Genomic DNA, 17,978 nt, shown 5'->3' on the forward strand with positions numbered 1-17,978 from the left:
CCGTAACCTCGTTTTACACTCACTCGCGGGCATCGCTTTCTTTCAGTCCACTTCCACAACGTTGCCTCGGAGGCATTTTACCCCTTCCGAATGCTCAGCTTAGGACACGTGAGAAAGTTTGAGAAACCACAACATGCGGGAGAGGGGGAAGCAGGGAAGAGGTTCCGTTGCGTATACTCGACTTCGTGCGTTTCAACGAATATGTGACACGGAGTGTCGCTTCTTTATTGCATCGGTAGGTGCTTACGCAAGATATTGTGAAGCAAGGAAGCTTGTCGTTGGAAACAATTTCATTTCTGGTCACGTACTACTAAGCCTTGGGTTACGCATGCTGGTTTACTTTACATTCGCTCTTGGGCAGGTGTAAATATTTAAAGATGACGCGCGAATATATTTTTCTTCGCGGTGTTGTTAAACGTGTACCTTGATATTGAGACGTAAACAGAGGAGACGGGCGAGGAACGCGGCTCATAACCAGCACTCCGTAATGAGTCAGCACATTGCGAGCTGCCTCGCGAATATTTTTTTCTTGGACAGCACGCCTGTACACTCTTAAATATGAACTTCAGCGCATAGCACGCTCCTAGCCAACCATAATCTCGAATGATATCGTTATCTGGCCTGATTTGCTGAAAACGGGAGGCGTACGCCTTTTTTATGACAATTATGTGTCACAAAAAAGGCGTACGCCTCCCGTTTTCAGCAAATCAGGCCAGATAACGTTATCATTCGAGATGATGGTTGGCTAGGAGCGTGCTATGCGGTGAAGTTCATTTTTAAGAGCATACGCCTGAATGTCGATTGGACGATGGCATGCTTCGTTTGGTTTATCATTACACTGTGTAGTCTGGGCGTTTTTTCTGGGTTTTGCTCAGACGCTTTTAGACAGATGTCGGCACAGTTTGTGAAGTCGGCCCAGGACGCACAATCCCTCCTCCCCCCCGGTGACGTTGCCCACCCGAGCGTGGCAGACTATACGGCGAGCACTTCCATTATCACCGGCCACCATCACCATTTCACCACCACCATCATTACACCATGAATCGAATTTGCATCTTTCACTACTGTGTGGATGGTAGCCAAGGCCGTGCTGAAGACTGTGAGGTGGTGGGTTTGAATCCTACCACCGACTGTGCTGTCTCAGGTTTTCCCTGGGTTTTCCGAAGATTTTCTAGACGAAAGTCGGCACAATTCCCCCTGAAGTCGGCCCAGGACGCATACAAACTCCACTGTATCTCCCACTCCTTCCTGCTGTCCCCTCTCCATCTGTCCACGTCTGTACGCCGCTTATAGCCACGGTTGCTTCGCGGCGCTAACGCAAAAAGAAGAATCTCTAATGCGCGAAAGCATGTTCTCCCCCTCCCCCTCTCTCTCTTCTTGAAATGCTCACCGTCATTCAACCGCACGTACGTCATTGCTATTACTATGAGCACTATGCTCTTAGTGTCTGTTTTTTTAATAGCGATCCTATTCTCGTCTGTTGTCTATATAGTACGGGATTCACGAACCATTGATGGGCAGCAGCAGCATTGTTTCAATTTTCACGTTGCACACACTTCATGTGCGCTCCGGAACCCTCCGCGCGAAGCTCCCGATTTTACGACCCCAATCCCCACACATCCCGATGCTCTCAGAAACGGAGAAAATAAACAGGGAAAGAGAGCGAAAGAAAGCGATATTCGAGGATCGGCTCTAAACCTTGGTATATATATATATATATATATATATATATATATATACAAACGAAACCCACGCACGCGTTTTGTTCGAACACACGAGGAAATCCAGGTCATGCCTTATGCATCCCTCTCAAGTATATAGAAGCACACTTTCGTGAAGGATACCCATATTTATATTTCCATTTTCGGGATATATATCAGGATCGAATCGAATAGAACGTTCTTTCATGTTGGCACACCGTCTCTGTTTGTCTCGTATCGTGTGTACGATATGGAATCCTTTGACAAGAGATCCCTTTGACGGAAGCGGCGCTTTTACACGGCCTGCCGCATCACAAAGAACTGTCCGCGGTTGGTGCAAGCTGTTGCGTGATTCGTTATACCGGGATCTCTGAGTGCTGCTTCGCTATATAAGCCAGCATCTCCGAGGGCTAAAAGTGTGATGCAGCGTGTACGTGTTTATGTGGGATGTATCGAAGAAGTGTGGACGTTCAATCAGACACAGGGGGGGCTGCTTTCCAGAGCCGATAAAGGACTCTTTTGTGTGGGCCGCTACAGTTGCAGCTGTGCTCTTTGTAACACAAGGTTAAAGTTTAGATGGGAAGCAACGAAGCCACAAGTGTGAAGGCTTGCTGTTTCGGTTGAGGTGTATATGAGGGGTAACTGTGTCGATCGAGTGTTGTTGTTGTTGTTTTTTAATGACCTTTTCTTATTTATGTAATGGGAAGTAAGATCGTTTCCGGGGATTTTGTTTGTTTGTTTGTTTGTGTGGACCTATTTTGCTCACGCACCTTGTCGTTAGTAATGTACACTCTTAAAAATGAACTTCACCGCATAGCACGTTCCTAGCCAACCATCATCTCGAATGATATCGTTATCTGCCCTGATTTGTTGAAAACGGGAGGCGTACGCCTATCATGTGGCACTTATGCTGTCCATAATTGTCACAAAAAAGGCGTACGCCTCCCGTTTCCAACAAACCAGGCCAGATAACGATATCATTCGAGATGATGGTTGGCTAGGAGCGTGCTATGCGTTGAAGTTCACTTTTAGGGGTGTGCTTTCAGAACTCGATGTAATGAAATTGTGAGGAGTGTAAAATGAGCCAAATAGATTACGAGTTGTTTGCTATGATTGACTATACCTCGTATCCGATGTCCACCTGATTCAAGTACCATCAGATCGGCAACTAAGTTTCGCAGGGTATTAGAAAGATACGGAGGTTCCAGTCCTGCATAACAGCGCTACACTCTTAGAAATGAACTTCACCACATAGCACACTCCTAGCCAACCGTCATCCCGAATGACAACGTTCTCGCCCCTGATTTGTTGAAAACGGGAGGCGGAGCCTATTCTCTGCCGTGCATAATGGGCACAAAATAGGCTCCGCTTCCCGTTTTCAACAAATCTAGGGCGAGAACGTTGTCATTCGGGATTATGGTTGGCTTGGAGCGTGATATGTGGTGAAGTTCATTTTTAAGAGTGTAGTTCTGGAGCAGAAGCCCCAGAGGCAAACCCACAGCTAAACACGCCTTTCCTCAATCAGGGTATATTGTTTGCATACACTCTTAGAAATGAACTTCACCGCATAGCACGCTCCTAGCCAACCATAATCTCGAATGATATCGTTATCTTCCCTGATTTGCTGAAAACGGGAGGCGTACGCCTTTTTTGTGACAATTATGAATAGCATAAGTGTCACAAAATAGGCTCCGGCCGCCCCACGTTTTCAACAAATCGGGGACGATAACGTTGTCATTCGGAATGATGGTTGGCTAGGAGCGTGCTATGCGGTGAAGTTCATTTTTAAGAGTGTAGGTTCATAATCAGACAAAGTAATCGATGCAAACACCAAAATCAACGGAACTCGCGCTGTTCCCCCTTTCCACTTGTTTCGTGTGGTTCACGAATTCTCACCATGTGCAGCGGACCATGTAGGATCCGGTACCAAATGAGTGAGTCATTCGATGTGTTCCCAGTGCCTGTCTGTGCGCTGTGCGAACCAGCGGGAGTATGACATATCAGCCGACATATTCATTGTCCGTCCCTCTCCATTCGTTCACCTGTATCCTTGTCACCCGATGGATCATAATAGCGTGGGTAAACGTCGGAACTGCATGAAAGAAGAGTTCGCACGACGCGTCATCGGTGGTCCTTCCATTAAGTAATAAGGGTGCGAGACTCGTAGGATATGCCTTAATAGGGTGCCTGGTAAACAAGGCTATCGTCGTAAACTTTTTTGTGTACCTCAATTAACGACACTCCAAGAAAAAAGGGCGTAAAAAGGTGGTAACTTCTATAGTTACCACCTATAGGTCAGCGTATATAGGGTCTGCTAAGGGATGTAAAAGGGTGGTAAAAGAAATTATCAGATATCCAAATTCCTACAAAAAGGCGTACACCTTCTACACCTTCTAGGTACACCTTCTACACTCTTGAAAATGAGTTTCACCACATAGCACGCTCCTAGCCAACCAACATTCCGAATGACAACGTTCTCGTCCCTGATTTGTTGAAAACGTGGGACGGAGCCTATTTTGTGACACTTATGCTGTTCATAATTGTCACAACAAAGGCGTACGCCTCCCGTTTTCAGCAAATCAGGGAAGATAATGCTATCATTCGAGATTACGGTTGGCTAGGAGCGTGCTATGCGGTGAAGTTCATTTCTAAGAGTGTAGGTAGCAGGTAGAACTTTGCAACCTTTTAGGCACAACATATGCGACAGCTATTACCTCCTAAAAGGTGTAACTGCTGCACCATTTTTTTTTTCTTCTAAGAGTGAACAATAAAGTAAAACGCCGTTGCGATTCATCAAAATCCGGTCAATATTCGCGAAGAGCTGGCGAAAACGGGAAATATCTAGTGTTCTCTTCTGCATGGTTACTCCCTGACACAGCATAAAGAACGAACAAGTGAAAAATGTCTATGAAGTGATTAAACTAATTCACGAGTGTTCTAGTTTCCCACGAGCAGCCGTCATAGATTATGTGTGTTGTGCCTTGTCAGTGTCTGCTACTGAAACGACACGTCAAAACCTTTTGTCCGCTTCGTGACGCCTGTTTATATTACGTGCGCCAGTATAGAACTCATTCTGTTTATGCGTGCTGAGTTTGACGACGATTAGAATGTTTTTCGCGTTTATTTCAGCGTAGCTGCTCGTTGCAACGTTAAAATCCTGCATCAAGGCCAGCGTCACATCACCGATATCTAATTACAGGCCAGCTTTGTTGAGAATGGGGATAAAAATAATGATACCGTGATGTTACACGTAGGGTTACGATGTTACGATGATGTAAGGTGAAGCTACGAGAATCAGGATGTCACGCGCAGGGGGAACTGCTTCGTGAGAAGGATTTCGTTTGCTGCGCGGGGAAAAACACCAGGAATACAGTGAACCCTCGTTAATATGACCCCCGATAATCTGACATACGCGCTTTACGACCATACTCTTGGGGAACAATGCTGTGAAACCTCTGCAAATCTCCCCCGTTAATATGACAATTCCGCATTATGACCAACATTTTCGGGAACGACCATGGTCATAATGAGGGTTCACTGTACAGTGTTAATTTTGTGCACTTTCTCGCTCGCGGTGGAATGCTCGCTGGTGTGGTCCTTTCGTTATATACGGTATACGCGCAGTTCACGATTGTGAATGTTGACTTTGCTTCATACAACCTTAAAAATGAACTTCACCGCATAGCACGCTCCTAGCCAACCATAATCTCGAATGATATCGTTATCTGCCCTGATTTGATGAAAACGGGAGGCGCACGCCTTTTTTGTTAGACTTATGCTGTTCATAATTGTCACAGAAAAGGCGTACGCCTCCTGTTTTCAACAAATCAGGGCCGATAGCGATATCATTCGAAGTGATGGTTGGCTAGGAGCGTGCAATGCGGTGAAGTTCATTCCTAAGTGTAGCATTGGCTTCGCAATTGAGGGGGGGTTAGGGGTTCAAACCCCCTAAATCGTAACCTTGGCAGTGCATTTGGGAGAGGGAAACGAGGGTGAAATCCTCCTCCCCCATGTAAAGTCCCCATGTAGAACCCATCCCGAAATATTTTTCTGTATACCAACCTTCCTCTATACATGAATTCTTGCGTTGATTCTACGAGGACTCTGAATAGGATTGCAGTATTGCGAACAAACAAAATAAATGTGTATCGGGAATTATCCCTATCAGGTCATTATTATTATACTTTCCGGTGCCGTAAGAATGAACATGGAAATACTTTTCAGTGAACGATGTCGTGATGATACTTACTGGAAGACGAATGTATCTTGGACAAGACAAAAGTGTCGATGGGAAGCTTTAGCCACCTCTGATAACCCTGTGCCAGTATAAACCTCGCGTGTTTCTGTCCGGACACAACATTTTTGAAAAAAAGAATAAAGAAACGGTAAGCAACGAAAACGTCAACTAGTGGCCCGGAAAAGTGACAAATAGCATTACTGAGAGTGAGTTTTGGGCCTCTTCTGCGGTTATTAAGCCAGCAAAACGTTGAAATCGCTGGGGGTCTTGCCACTATAAGTCACGAAGTTCCTCTTAATTTCGGCAGATGCCGAATGTAGGAGACTGTGTAAGCACGACCTATATAGTCTTCGTTCTTGACAAGAGTGAAGAGATGCTACATGAACGCGCTATGAGAAAAAGGAGTAAAGCTTTTCGTCCCCTTTGCATTTACTCCCCGTTTTAGTCCCCCGACTTTGAAATTTACTCTCTAGCAGTGCAAAGTCCCTCCACTGCCCATAAACTTCCGTATACTTCCGTTTAATTCCAAAAGGGACTCACGGTTGTGCCAATGAATCTGGTCCCGAAAAAGGACTAAAACTATTCCTATTTTGCTTAGAGTGCTAGATCGGAGGCAGTTGACGATAGCGGTTATCTACTAGCAAGAAGAAAAAAAGGAGTAAATTGTGCCGCAATTAAAGCTTCTATAGTCCCCAAGATTGCAATTACTCCCCATTCTATAATCCCTCCATCCAGAAATTTGCTGCAAATAGTCCCTGAAGTTCGCATCAACCTCCGTGCATTTAGTCCCGAAAGAGCGTATTGGCTGTGGAGGTGCAGCTATAATCTCCAAATGGACTAAAAGTACTCTCTTTTATTTTCTTAGGGTGTGAAGCACGATAAGCCATTTGCACTACTTTTCTTAGATAACTGACATCGCACAGCCAAACTTGGGTTCGATAGAGCATCCTTTATCGTATCCTTCTCGGACAGGCTGCTCGCCATCCGATAAAACTCTGCAGTGTATCAGTGAAAGTAAGCGCCATGCCCGGATTTTCACGCTACGTCGTTCCTCGCACGGCTAGTTTGCGTTTCGGTCACGTAAAGCGTATAGGAACTTTCTCACTAAACGTAATCCCGTTCGAGGTTTCGAGGTCGCAGGCACCTCCCTCGCTATCGAAGACAAAAGAAACGGTAACGGAGCACACAACCCACGGCAGTTTAAAAAAAAGAAAAATAAACTACTATCGTGACGAGGAGGGGGTGAAGAAGAGAATAACGGTTACAGGAGGGGGTGCTAATGATTATGACTGTGCAAATGGTTGCTTGACTGTATCTAATGTTTTCGGCCAAATCCAGGTGGCTCACGAGGCGCAGGATGCGCAAAGTATACATCCTTAGGACGTGCAAAAAAAAAGAGGGCGCGCCGAACCAAAATGAAGATCACGATAATGTCTCGAACGGCCTTCTCGATCGGGTTGAAGGCCGTGTGGGTGTAACGCCTTTTACGCGCAGGATGGGCCGTGCAGTCGCGGCGCAGGTAAACGCTATATACAGGGCGGCGTTTTGGGGTCATTAGCAACTTGAGTTAGCAACGTTGGGGTCTCCTCTTTACGCCACAGGTGTCGTCCCGTAATGATGGGTGCTGCTGAGTAGGTATTTGACCCCCCCCCCCTTTTTTTTTATGCACAAGGTCGAGTGACTCGAGGACTGTAATATTAATTGCACATTATTCACACTTTGAGGAGTTGGCTTTTGAAACGTACACACTATAAACGTCAAGCTTCAAAATGTGACACGCTCGGGAGCACCAAACATCAGTCACAGTAATGTTCTTTGTCTTGGCATGAATTTGAGTTTTTGGGTTGTGCCAGTATGTTTTTGGACAAGTGCGTACACTCTAGAAAAGGGGGAGAAAAGTGTAATTTTGGTCATTCGGGCGACTAGACGCGGTTGCCACAGCTACTATAGGTGAAGGTACACAGACCGCTGATATCGCCGTTTGAGTGTTTTGGTTCCTCCCACGGGTTGCCTTCCTGTTTTAACAGGTCCAGTATTGATGACGTCATCATACTAAGTACGTTTTTCCCATTCCTTCGTCCGCTGTCGCCCCTTGGCAGCTTTCACTATATAGCTATGTTATGCCAACTACCCCAGCTTTGCATTTCGGTAAGCTACTAGTCTGTTTTTTTTTTCTTTTTTTTTTTCACTAAATGCACGGAAGTTTAGGCGAAGTTTCGGGGACTACTTGCGGTACAGGGGAGCAAATTTCGCGGTCAGAGGACTAAAAACGGGGAGTAATTGTAAATTGAGGAGTAAACAGAACTAGAAGCTGCTATTCCCGCCAACCCAATTTACTCCTTTTGTTCTTAGAGTACAGGAATAATGTGCATTTGGAGGGAGACACCATTATTTGAGGAGTGCTTACAGTAGGATATAGCTAAGCACTAACTTCACGCGTGGTTGCGCAACAACAGCACAAGGGACATTTGCTGAAAAGCCTCTGCAATTACAAAGTGTCTAAAAGTGTTGCGAAAATACGACGCAAGAGCGGAGCTGCAGACACAGATACTTATAGGGTTTGCAGTGTTTGTGCAACCTGCAATACAGCTCTGACGTCTGCTCTCTCTCTCTCTCTCTCTCAGTCTGACGAAATAACGACTTTGATCGATTGATTGAATGATGACATCAGAGACCCAGTATAGCAACCACCATCTTCTGCCGCGCGGAGACGCAACTGTAATATATGGTTAAACAGGGATAAAAACCGGACTGTCAGTCCATGATAAAAGCGGTAAAAATACCCCAGTGCGGTTTGTTGTCCCCAGCAGAAGGGTATTTCTTGTCGCTTTTTCACGTTAATATGGCTAGATTCAGCGCACATGAAATTCCACTACAAGTAATAGGTGTACCAAATAGCTCAACAAACTGTCCTATGTTGTTAATATGGCCAGGGCGAATTCACGGAACATATACGGGGCAACATCATTTGTCCTGTGTGAATACAAACATGCGAGCAAAAGTGTCCGGAAGAGCTAAGCAGTCACGTATCTTTCTATGTTTGAGAAGCGTGCTGCAGTGAAGGTTGATTTCCAGGACGCACGGCTGAACGTTGACTTTTCATGAATATAAAATCTGGTGTAAGGAGTGCAGCCTTACGTGTTATTTCGTGTTACACCGCATCTCATCCATTTTAACACAATGGTACACCTCATCTCATCGCCATTCACGTAGGTGTTGTTGTTGTTTCGTGTTATTGTTTCCTTTGCTGCTCACACCATCACCACCAATGCCCGAATGAATGTTATGGAACTTCACGTGTACTATATCGATGTACGTGTTTTTTGGTGAACGCAACATAAACGTGGTTTCCCGATTCCGGAAATCAGCTTTGTGCTGTACCATTCCCCGTAACCTTATCCCATCATCCTCGTCCTATGCCTGACTAACCTTTCCCCGCTTTTTTTTCTTCTTCCAATAAACATGTTCCGCCACCACCCTCTGGAATTTTGCAACATTTCGTTTTTTTTTTTTTTGTTTTTTTTCCTGTCTTGCGCGACGTTGTCGAGAGACGTGCATCCAAATTAGCTCCCCGTTGTACCGATTACGCAATGTTTATGTCGCACCAATAACCATAAAGGATGCTGCTCAGACATACGTACAACGTTCCTCAAAGCCTTGTACTCTACCCAAAGCTGGTACCTTATCATACATCAGCAGCGAGCGTCCGTAATAAAGCCTGCATAGTTAATAGGCCGCTTTAAAAGCACACTAGCGGCTTCAGCTAAACGTCTACAACAACTGCGATGATTTCGCGCTGAAGGTTCTACGCTTGTGCTTTCTTTGAAGAGGAAAAAATAGGACGTCCAGCTGTATCATACCGAATGCTTTTGGCTTCGTGGTAGCATCCACGTTTCTTGGTATCAGCGCATCTTGTTTCTTGGCGTCTGCAGCGTTAAGTTAGAGAAAGAATAATTCGGCGGTTGTTTGTACTTTCTACCTCCAGGGGGCTCGACTTCTCTTTCTGCAAGCCGCAATGTCACGGTCCAATCGAATAGGGCAGTCAGTTATTTGGTTTATAAAACAACCTCAAGACGGAAGGGCTATACTCACTGTAGCTTCGCGAGACCCAGACCCTGTCTTGCCGCTGAACCCCCCACATAAACACGTTGTAAACTAAGAAGAATGCATATCGATATAGTAAGTGTGTTTAAGCAATGTGGAGACATACGAATTCGTTAACCCCTTCATTCTTACGCACTTCACCTTGGTGTTCCCCTCACCTTCACACCCTACGCACCTCTCTAAGAACCTACAAAACTGCGTTCCATCCGTCACATTTCACAACGACTCGCGCGTATATCAGCGTGTGAGAGTGCAGCCAATCATTGCCCCCGCAAATGTCCTACATTCCAAACTAACCAACCTTTCCTTGCAAACCGGCCCTGCAGGGAAAGCGCATTCCGTTTTCTTCTCACGAAAAGAAGAAGAAGAAGAAGAAAAAGAGAGTTTGGAACGAACTCACCAACGCAGACACCACGCGCTATCGAATCCAATGTGTGATTGACGCACTGCACACGAACAACCAGGTGAGACAAGTGACAGCTGCTCACCGGAACTTCTCCAGGTCGTTCGCGTTGCTGGTCAACGTCAGTTGGCTCACGCTCACTGGCATCGCTCTCCACTTTCCATTGCGGCCGATCCACGTGCCCCGGATCTTATACTCTCGCCCTCGCACTCCTTTACGACTCTCTTCTTCCCTCGCCTGGTCGCCGGTGCTGCTGAACGGCGGCCCGGTGAACTACACTTTGTTTGACCAGCATTTGGTCTCTCCTTGCTCGATGCTTCTTCCTCAGCAGGAGGGGAAATTGCCTTTAGGTCAGGGAACAATGAAGGCGTGATCATACGCACCAGCGCATTCTTCAGATTTTGTGGTGTTGGGGGTTACCGAAGCTTCTCTTTTGAATGCTACGTTAATTCCTACGTGTCGTTACTTATTCAGGTGCGGATAGGGCTCTTGGTAACTTGGTAAAAAGACAATTGAGCTAGTTCAGATTAAAGGTGGCTACTGCTACAGCGTAGTGTAGCCCCTGCACTCTTAGAAATGAACTTCTCCGCATAGCACGCTGCTAGCCAACCATCATCTTTAAGGATATCGTTACCTGCTATGATTTGTTGAAAACGGGAGGCGTACGCCTTTTCTGTGACAATTATGAACAGCATACGTGTCTTAAAAAAGGCGTACGCCTCCTGTTTTCAACAAATCAGTACAGATAACGATATCATTCAACATGATCGTTGGCTAGGAGCGTGCGATGCGGTGAAGTTCATTTTTAAGAGTGTGGATGATCATTCCCAAGAGGTTATCATCCTCATCATCCTCATCGGTATTGGCTGAAGATGCAACAGCGTGGATCCCCAGAGGAGTAATAGGTGCGCCCTTGCCAGGAATTTTCAATCTAATATTAACCGCAAGAACGATGTCGATACATTCAAGCTAATACAAATCGATATATTTAATTCAAGCGATAAGGTACCTTTAGGGTGAGCTCGGGGTCACGTTCGGTGTGTTTCACTTTCATGACTCGCGGAAATATTTAGCTCGTGTTCCAGCTTGAACAGTGCAAATGTTCTTGTAATTTATTCAGCGCGCGAAAGCTGTTCACCTGTAACGCGTGACTACGAACGGTGGAAGTCGTACCGCGACTCCTTCTTCGCGTGGTAGCCACTTCGTTATATCTTTCTTTTCGTGCCTGGCGCTTGGTAGAGTATACTCAGCTGTAAACGAACACACGCTCTTCTGTTTCCGGTGCCTGCATTTTTGGGACTCGCCTACAGATTAAGCAGAAGCCCTTGTTTTTCATTTATGGGATCTGAGGGCCCAAAGGCTTCGGAGGAATATAAAGCCATTCGGCAGATTTGAAGTGTCTGTGATGGAAACTTGCTTAATGCTGCTCTCAGCTTCAGACCGTTCATATACTGGGTGTCTCAGTTAAATCCCCGGGCTAAATAATTCGCGAACGGGTATAGAACCTTGTATAGATGAGGCAAAAGCACCTCCCGCGAATTGTGCGTGGAGGATTGAAAAAATTGACGTTATTCAAAATATTTATTGGAACCAAATAGTTCATGAACTTGAACCAAGTAAGTCATGCAGTAATGGTACCCGGATAATATACAGAAGCGGAGAGTGAGAAAGACCTATAGAAAATAAAGTATCCAATGGAGCAGGAGCCACTGAGTGTTATCCTGCACTTTGCAATACTGAACAGTTTTTTGTCAATCGTACTCAACCGTGTTTCCTTTTTTCTACAAAATGGAACTTCACTAATGTTTCGTAAGATTTTTCTCGTCATTTCATTTTCATTTTAATTTCCGTCTAAGAAGGTTCAGAACTAACAAACGGAAGTGAGTATACAATTATTTCCTCTATCTCCGCTTTGTGTTTATATATGATGAATTTTGAAGAACGGCAACCATGCACCAAGAGCAAATAAAATAAAGGAATGCCCTCAATGGTTCACTTCTGATCGCTCAACTAGAGAGACAAGTAAATTAGTACGAATCAAGTCACGCTGCATCAGGGTTCTTTGTTTTTCGGCGTTGCAAGTCAGGTGTAGTAAATGTAGTCTTCAAAAGCCCACGAGTGCACAGCGAGGTTTATTTTAGTTGTTTTTGTAGCGCCCCTCCCCGTCGTATGTCAGTGTAGATACAGACGTATTTTCCTATGATATGAAGGGGAATACAGTGTTTGCATATTTCAACAACCTGGCTGGGATTACTCATACGGTCGCTAGTGCAAAACGCTTTCCCAGTACTAGATACACATTTCTCCCAGACTCTATAGGAGAAGGTTTTTCCAATGAACGGGAGGACGTCGGAGTACCAGGAAGTGGGAACCGCCTTCGCCAAATTCGAATTCACAAACCCAGCCCTCCGACAACCGTGGTTGTATAGAGCTCTGTCTGATCTGGTACAGGAACACCAATTGTATCGCATGTCGAACCGTAGATTCAAGTAATCGCAGTGATGTACAAATGGATAAAAAGAGGAGGATACGTACTTACATACACCCAATCAGCACAATATGTTGACCCAATATTGGACCAATGTATTGTGCTGCTTGAGATAGTCTACTGTACACAGCCCAATATGCCCTTTACCCCTCTCATGCAGCACAACATGTTGGCCCATTATTGGACCAATATCGGCAATACCAGCCCAATATGGGGGTTATTCACATGACGTCATCCGCAGGACAGCGCCACTGTCGCTAGCAGATTTGCCGCCATAATGTAAGTCCTCAGTTTCTGACTGTCCGTCCCTTCACCCACTTCGCATTCACAGTACATTTGGTATTTCAGAATTACTGTGCTGCGTGGATATTATTTGTACCACAATTCAAGTAATTTCCATGTTTTCAACGTTAACAGTAAAAACACATTGCAGGGAATGAAAGCCAAAACCAAACTTTGAGGGACCTATATCATGGCGGCGATTTCGCATTTTCGAAGGTGGTGCCCTCTGGAGGGATGACGTCACTACATGAACTCTATTGGTCCAATCTTGGACCAATATTGGGCTGACATTGCCAATATTTGGCCAACATATTGTGCTGCTTGGGCTTAAATAAGTATGATACTTGTATACGGTGCATGATTATCACCACTTGTACTGCCAGAAAGAAAACCAGTATTCACTATGTATTCCTTTCACTGTGTATTTTTTGTTATGTGATGTTCCTACACATGTCAATGACCACCCACATGTTTACGAATCAGCCACATTCCCTCCCTGCCTTTTTTTCACGACAGAGAAGAACGAAAATGGAGTTCCTCCACCAGCTCGCCTGCGTTCATGCTATTTTATCAATAGTACGGAACTTCCTTTCTACGCCTCAGTTCCATGAATGAACGCTTTGGGCAAAACCAAACCCCGCGCGGAATTACCCTATGTAGCGCTACAAGGTTAAGGGAGCATTTGATTTCTGCTCCGATACAAAATGTTACCGTAAAGTAGCTCCTCGTGCGTGCAATGACGACAGCGAATCTGCAATACACCAAGTATACGGAATGCCACGTTCTAAGAAGTTGAAGACGCAAAAGAAGGTGTTCCGGAAAGCAGAGCAAAAATACGTTGTGTCGTTTTATGCCAATATCGGTCTAAGTTTCCGTATACAGGGAACGGCAAGGAAGTCAATATCTCTCGATTGTTATTTTTCAATCCTATATCCGATCCAATCCGAAGATCTGACCACGACAAAGGCCTGAGCGCAGCCAAGAAAATCCACCAACTTGTGCGTACACATCTCACGATAGCTGTGTTGTTCAGAGCTATAAGTATAAGGCGCTGTATACGCGTAATTCACATCGTTTGCTCAAGCAATAATATCTGAGACTGCTGGAAGCAACAGTGTCAAGAGGGGGAAAAAGTCTCGGGCACTGTCGTATATAGCCTCGGTGTGTTGCTTTTCTCAGTCAAGAGTATCTGAACCTCAAGGTTCTGAAACGTATCCTAAAACCCCAACAACACCGAATATCCTCTGGATGTACGAATAATGTCCTAACGGATTCGTACGTCCCATAGATATCCGAGGGACGTCCATCGGACGTACGGCCAGTAACCCTACGTGACTTTGGCATAGTGGTTAGGGTGACCGCTTTCCACGCAGAGACTGGGAGGTGACGCCGGTTCGAATCCCCACACCGGCTGTCTGGGGTTTTCCCCTGGACCTTTTCCGGCAGACTTTCCAGACTAATGTCGCCACAGTTCCCCATGAAGTCGGCCCAGGACGCATACTAACCCCAGTCCCATCTGTTCACATCTGTACGCCGCTCTTAGCCACAGTTGCTTCGCGGCGCTAACGCGTAATTTAAAAAAAATATATATATATTTTGTGACCAACCACTCTGCGTACTAATCCCCTTCTACTGACTCCGAGGTTGCCGGTTCGATCCCGGCCGAGGACGCCAGCAACTTGGTGGCAGGGTACAAGTTGCTTAGGTACGCCGTCTTCTGCCGTTTGTTGAGATTTCAGCGCCCTCAGGTGGGCGAAATTAATTCGCAGGCCGGCCACTGTGGAGCCTTCCATGATCATAGTTGTTTCGCGTCGTAAAGCCACGAATTATATACAGGGTGTTTATTTGTATTCGTTACAGAGTTTTTATTAAAAAAACTAGCTGGGCAAAATAGATGCCGTTTTTTTTGCAGTTGAGTTATATGGCCAGGCGAACATTATCTCGGAGAAAGTATGTAACTACAAGATCACTAACTACATAAAATTTATTAATTAGTAACTCTCTTAATTAGGGGATTTCGCGCAAAAGCGAGGTAACAGAACGGGAGATATTCCTGCTTGAAAGACTGTCCCTGTTTAAAGAAACCCTTAGACGCGCACATGTGTTGAAATATGCATCGCTGAATTTCGCTATGCAAATGAGCCGAAACAAGAAATACGCACTTTTCGAGCGCAGAAATGACGAGACCTTCGCCTTATCTGGGTCGAAGCGCGGTCTATCTGGCCAACAGACTTACATCAGTCAGCTCCATCGCTCCAAAGCACGTGGCGCTCGCACGTGGATTGCCGATCGCTTTTTCTGCGCTCGAAAAGTGCAGTTCTTGTTTCGGCTCATTTGCATAGCGAAATTCAGAGGAAATTTAAACATGAAATGGCTTTCAACGACGAATACCTCCCGTTCTGTTCGCTTTTGCGCGAAATCCCCTTATTGAACAGTTCATTAACGAAATTTAATAATTAGTGATCATGTAGTTACATACTTTCTTCGAGAGAGTGTTCGCCTGGCCATATAACTCAACTGCAAAAACGGCATCTAATTTGCTCTACTAGTTTTTTCATAAAAATTCTGTAACGAATAAAAATAAACACCCTGGTACGATCCCATTCGGTTGAGTTACGCACACTTTTAGGTCATGACAACAAAATTTGTTGTGTTTTGTTCCACGTAATTTCTTCGTATTTCATGCTTAGTAGTAGCTCGACTGTGCTTCATTATTTTCGTTATTTTTTCGCTTCTCGTCCGTCTCCTTCACTTTACAAAAACAAGGAATTACGGCTATCAGGACGTGTTTATCAGTGCCGTTCGTTGCAACGCAAAGCCCTAACGGCAAAGCCTCCGAAAAGAGAAAAAGCCTTTCTCGAGCTTCTTCGTGGTAAACAAGTGCATTGCCTCACCTAGCGATCCTCCTTCTCAACCTGCGCTTGCCTCACCTAAATTACGGAGAGAGTGAAAACATTTTCGCTTTCCCGATCCCGGCACCACCAGGCGCCTCTTTCAAATCCCCACGCAAGTACGAAGACCCGTCACGAGATTCGAAAGTTGTCGTCCAGACGGTAAATAAGCCGTGTGGCGTATTTGTACATCGCTCACGGACGCCCACTTCGTCACCCTATGTGAAAGCTATTGCGTAATGCGCGTTGCACAAGCGAAGGTGTGCGATTAGACGGTAGCGACCTGTGCAATTAAAGAGAACACTTTTTTTTTCTCTTTGTCTCTATAGGGATTTGTAACCAAGGTATTTTGAAGTTGTCTCTGATTGATTTTGTTTTCTCTTTCTCTCTTTCGTAGTCGTTAACGTCATTGAGGGAGTTGTTGTGTACAGTACAAGAACATGTGTGACGTCCACTCGTGTATATTTGCGTGGAGGACTGCTCTTCAAAAACAAGGTGCAAACATGTGATTGGAGCTTCCCGTTTGTCCTGGAAACGGGAGGCGTACGCGTTTTTTGTGACACTTACGCTGTTCATAATTGTCACAGAAAAGGCGTACACCTCTCGTTTTCAACAAATCAGGTCAGATAACGATATCATTCGAGATGGTGGTTGGCTTGGAGCGTGCAATGACGTGAAGTTCATTTTTAAGAGTGTTGTTTGGCACCAGAAGTGTGATATCGATCACTGAAAACCATATTCCCCCTGAAGTCGGCCCAGGACGCATACTAACCCGCATGTAACCCACTCCTTCCCGTTGTCCTCTCTCCATCTGTCCACATCTGTACGCCGTTCATAGCCACAGTTGCTTCGCGGCGATAACACGAAATTTTTAAAAAAGGAAAGAAAACTAATTAATATTCCAGATTCATGACAGAAATTCAATTATCTAGAAGGGTTATTTTGCGTGTCTTCGTTAGGATAACAGTTTCAAGAAGCCTTCTAGACGAAACTCATGTCGCTCGTAATTAGACTACGTTTGGACGGCTTCATCGCTATTTCTTGCGTATTCGCTTACGTCGTTGAACGAGCGCGCAAGCTTATGCGTCCTCTAAGCGTTGCTCTAACGTCGTGTAACGTTTCCCCCCCCCCCCCAACTATGAGCGCCACACCTCGCTGTTGACGCCCCTCTTGTCCTCTCGCCCCACATCGTCACCTCTTAATGGTTAGGCGTTTCAGAGCGCTTATTTAGGACATCGGTGACGGGTGTTGAAGCGTACTGCTCTGCTTTTGTTTGTTATTTTCCGTTCTTTTCTCTCTTCTCGTTTGATGTACGCTCTTAAAAATGAACTTCACCGCATAGCAAGCTCTGCGCCAGCCATTGCCACGAATGATGGGGTTATCGCTTCTGACTCGAGGCGAGAGGGAGGCGTACGCCTTTTTGTATCAATTATCATGAATCTAAATTGACAGAAGGCGTACGCCCCCCTCTCCCTTCGAATCAGAAGCGATAATCCTATCATTCGTAGCAATGGTTGGCACAGAGCGTGCTATACGGTGAAGTTAAGTTTTTAGAGTGTACCGCAGCAATATTGGCATGCACTCCTAAAAATGAACTTCACCGCATAGCACCCTTTTAGCCAATCATCATCACCAATGATATCGTTATCTGCCCTGATTTGTTGAAAACGGAAGGCGTACGTCTTTCTTGTGACACTTATGCTGTTCATAATTGTCACAAAAAAAGGTGAACAGATCTCCGTTTTCAACAAATCAGGGCAGATAACGATATCATTCGAGATGATGGTTGGCTAATCAGCGTGCTACGAGCTGAACTTAATTTTAAGGGTGTGCCTTCATGCGACGGTGGATGTCAATGGGTTTCACGCCTTCG

At 45.3% G+C, this 17,978-nt stretch overlaps 2 protein-coding genes across 6 annotated transcripts in view; one reads left to right on the plus strand and one right to left on the minus strand.

The window, feature by feature from the left end:
- LOC135369804 (neprilysin-2-like) overlaps window positions 1-10,617 on the minus strand; it is a 45,886-nt gene extending 35,269 nt beyond the window's left edge. For both annotated transcript variants that reach the window (XM_064603339.1, XM_064603337.1), the window contains exon 1: window positions 10,530-10,617. In XM_064603339.1, the coding sequence (XP_064459409.1) occupies window positions 10,530-10,591 (62 nt within the window). In that variant the 5' untranslated portion in view covers window positions 10,592-10,617. The remainder of the gene's footprint in view (window positions 1-10,529) is intronic.
- Window positions 1-17,978, plus strand: part of LOC135369806 (SPRY domain-containing SOCS box protein 1-like) — a 92,919-nt gene that overhangs the window by 42,691 nt on the left and 32,250 nt on the right. The window lies entirely within an intron of this gene.

This window comes from Ornithodoros turicata, chromosome 10 (genome assembly GCF_037126465.1).
Source record: "Ornithodoros turicata isolate Travis chromosome 10, ASM3712646v1, whole genome shotgun sequence".
In the NCBI taxonomy this organism is placed as follows: domain Eukaryota; kingdom Metazoa; phylum Arthropoda; class Arachnida; order Ixodida; family Argasidae; genus Ornithodoros; species Ornithodoros turicata.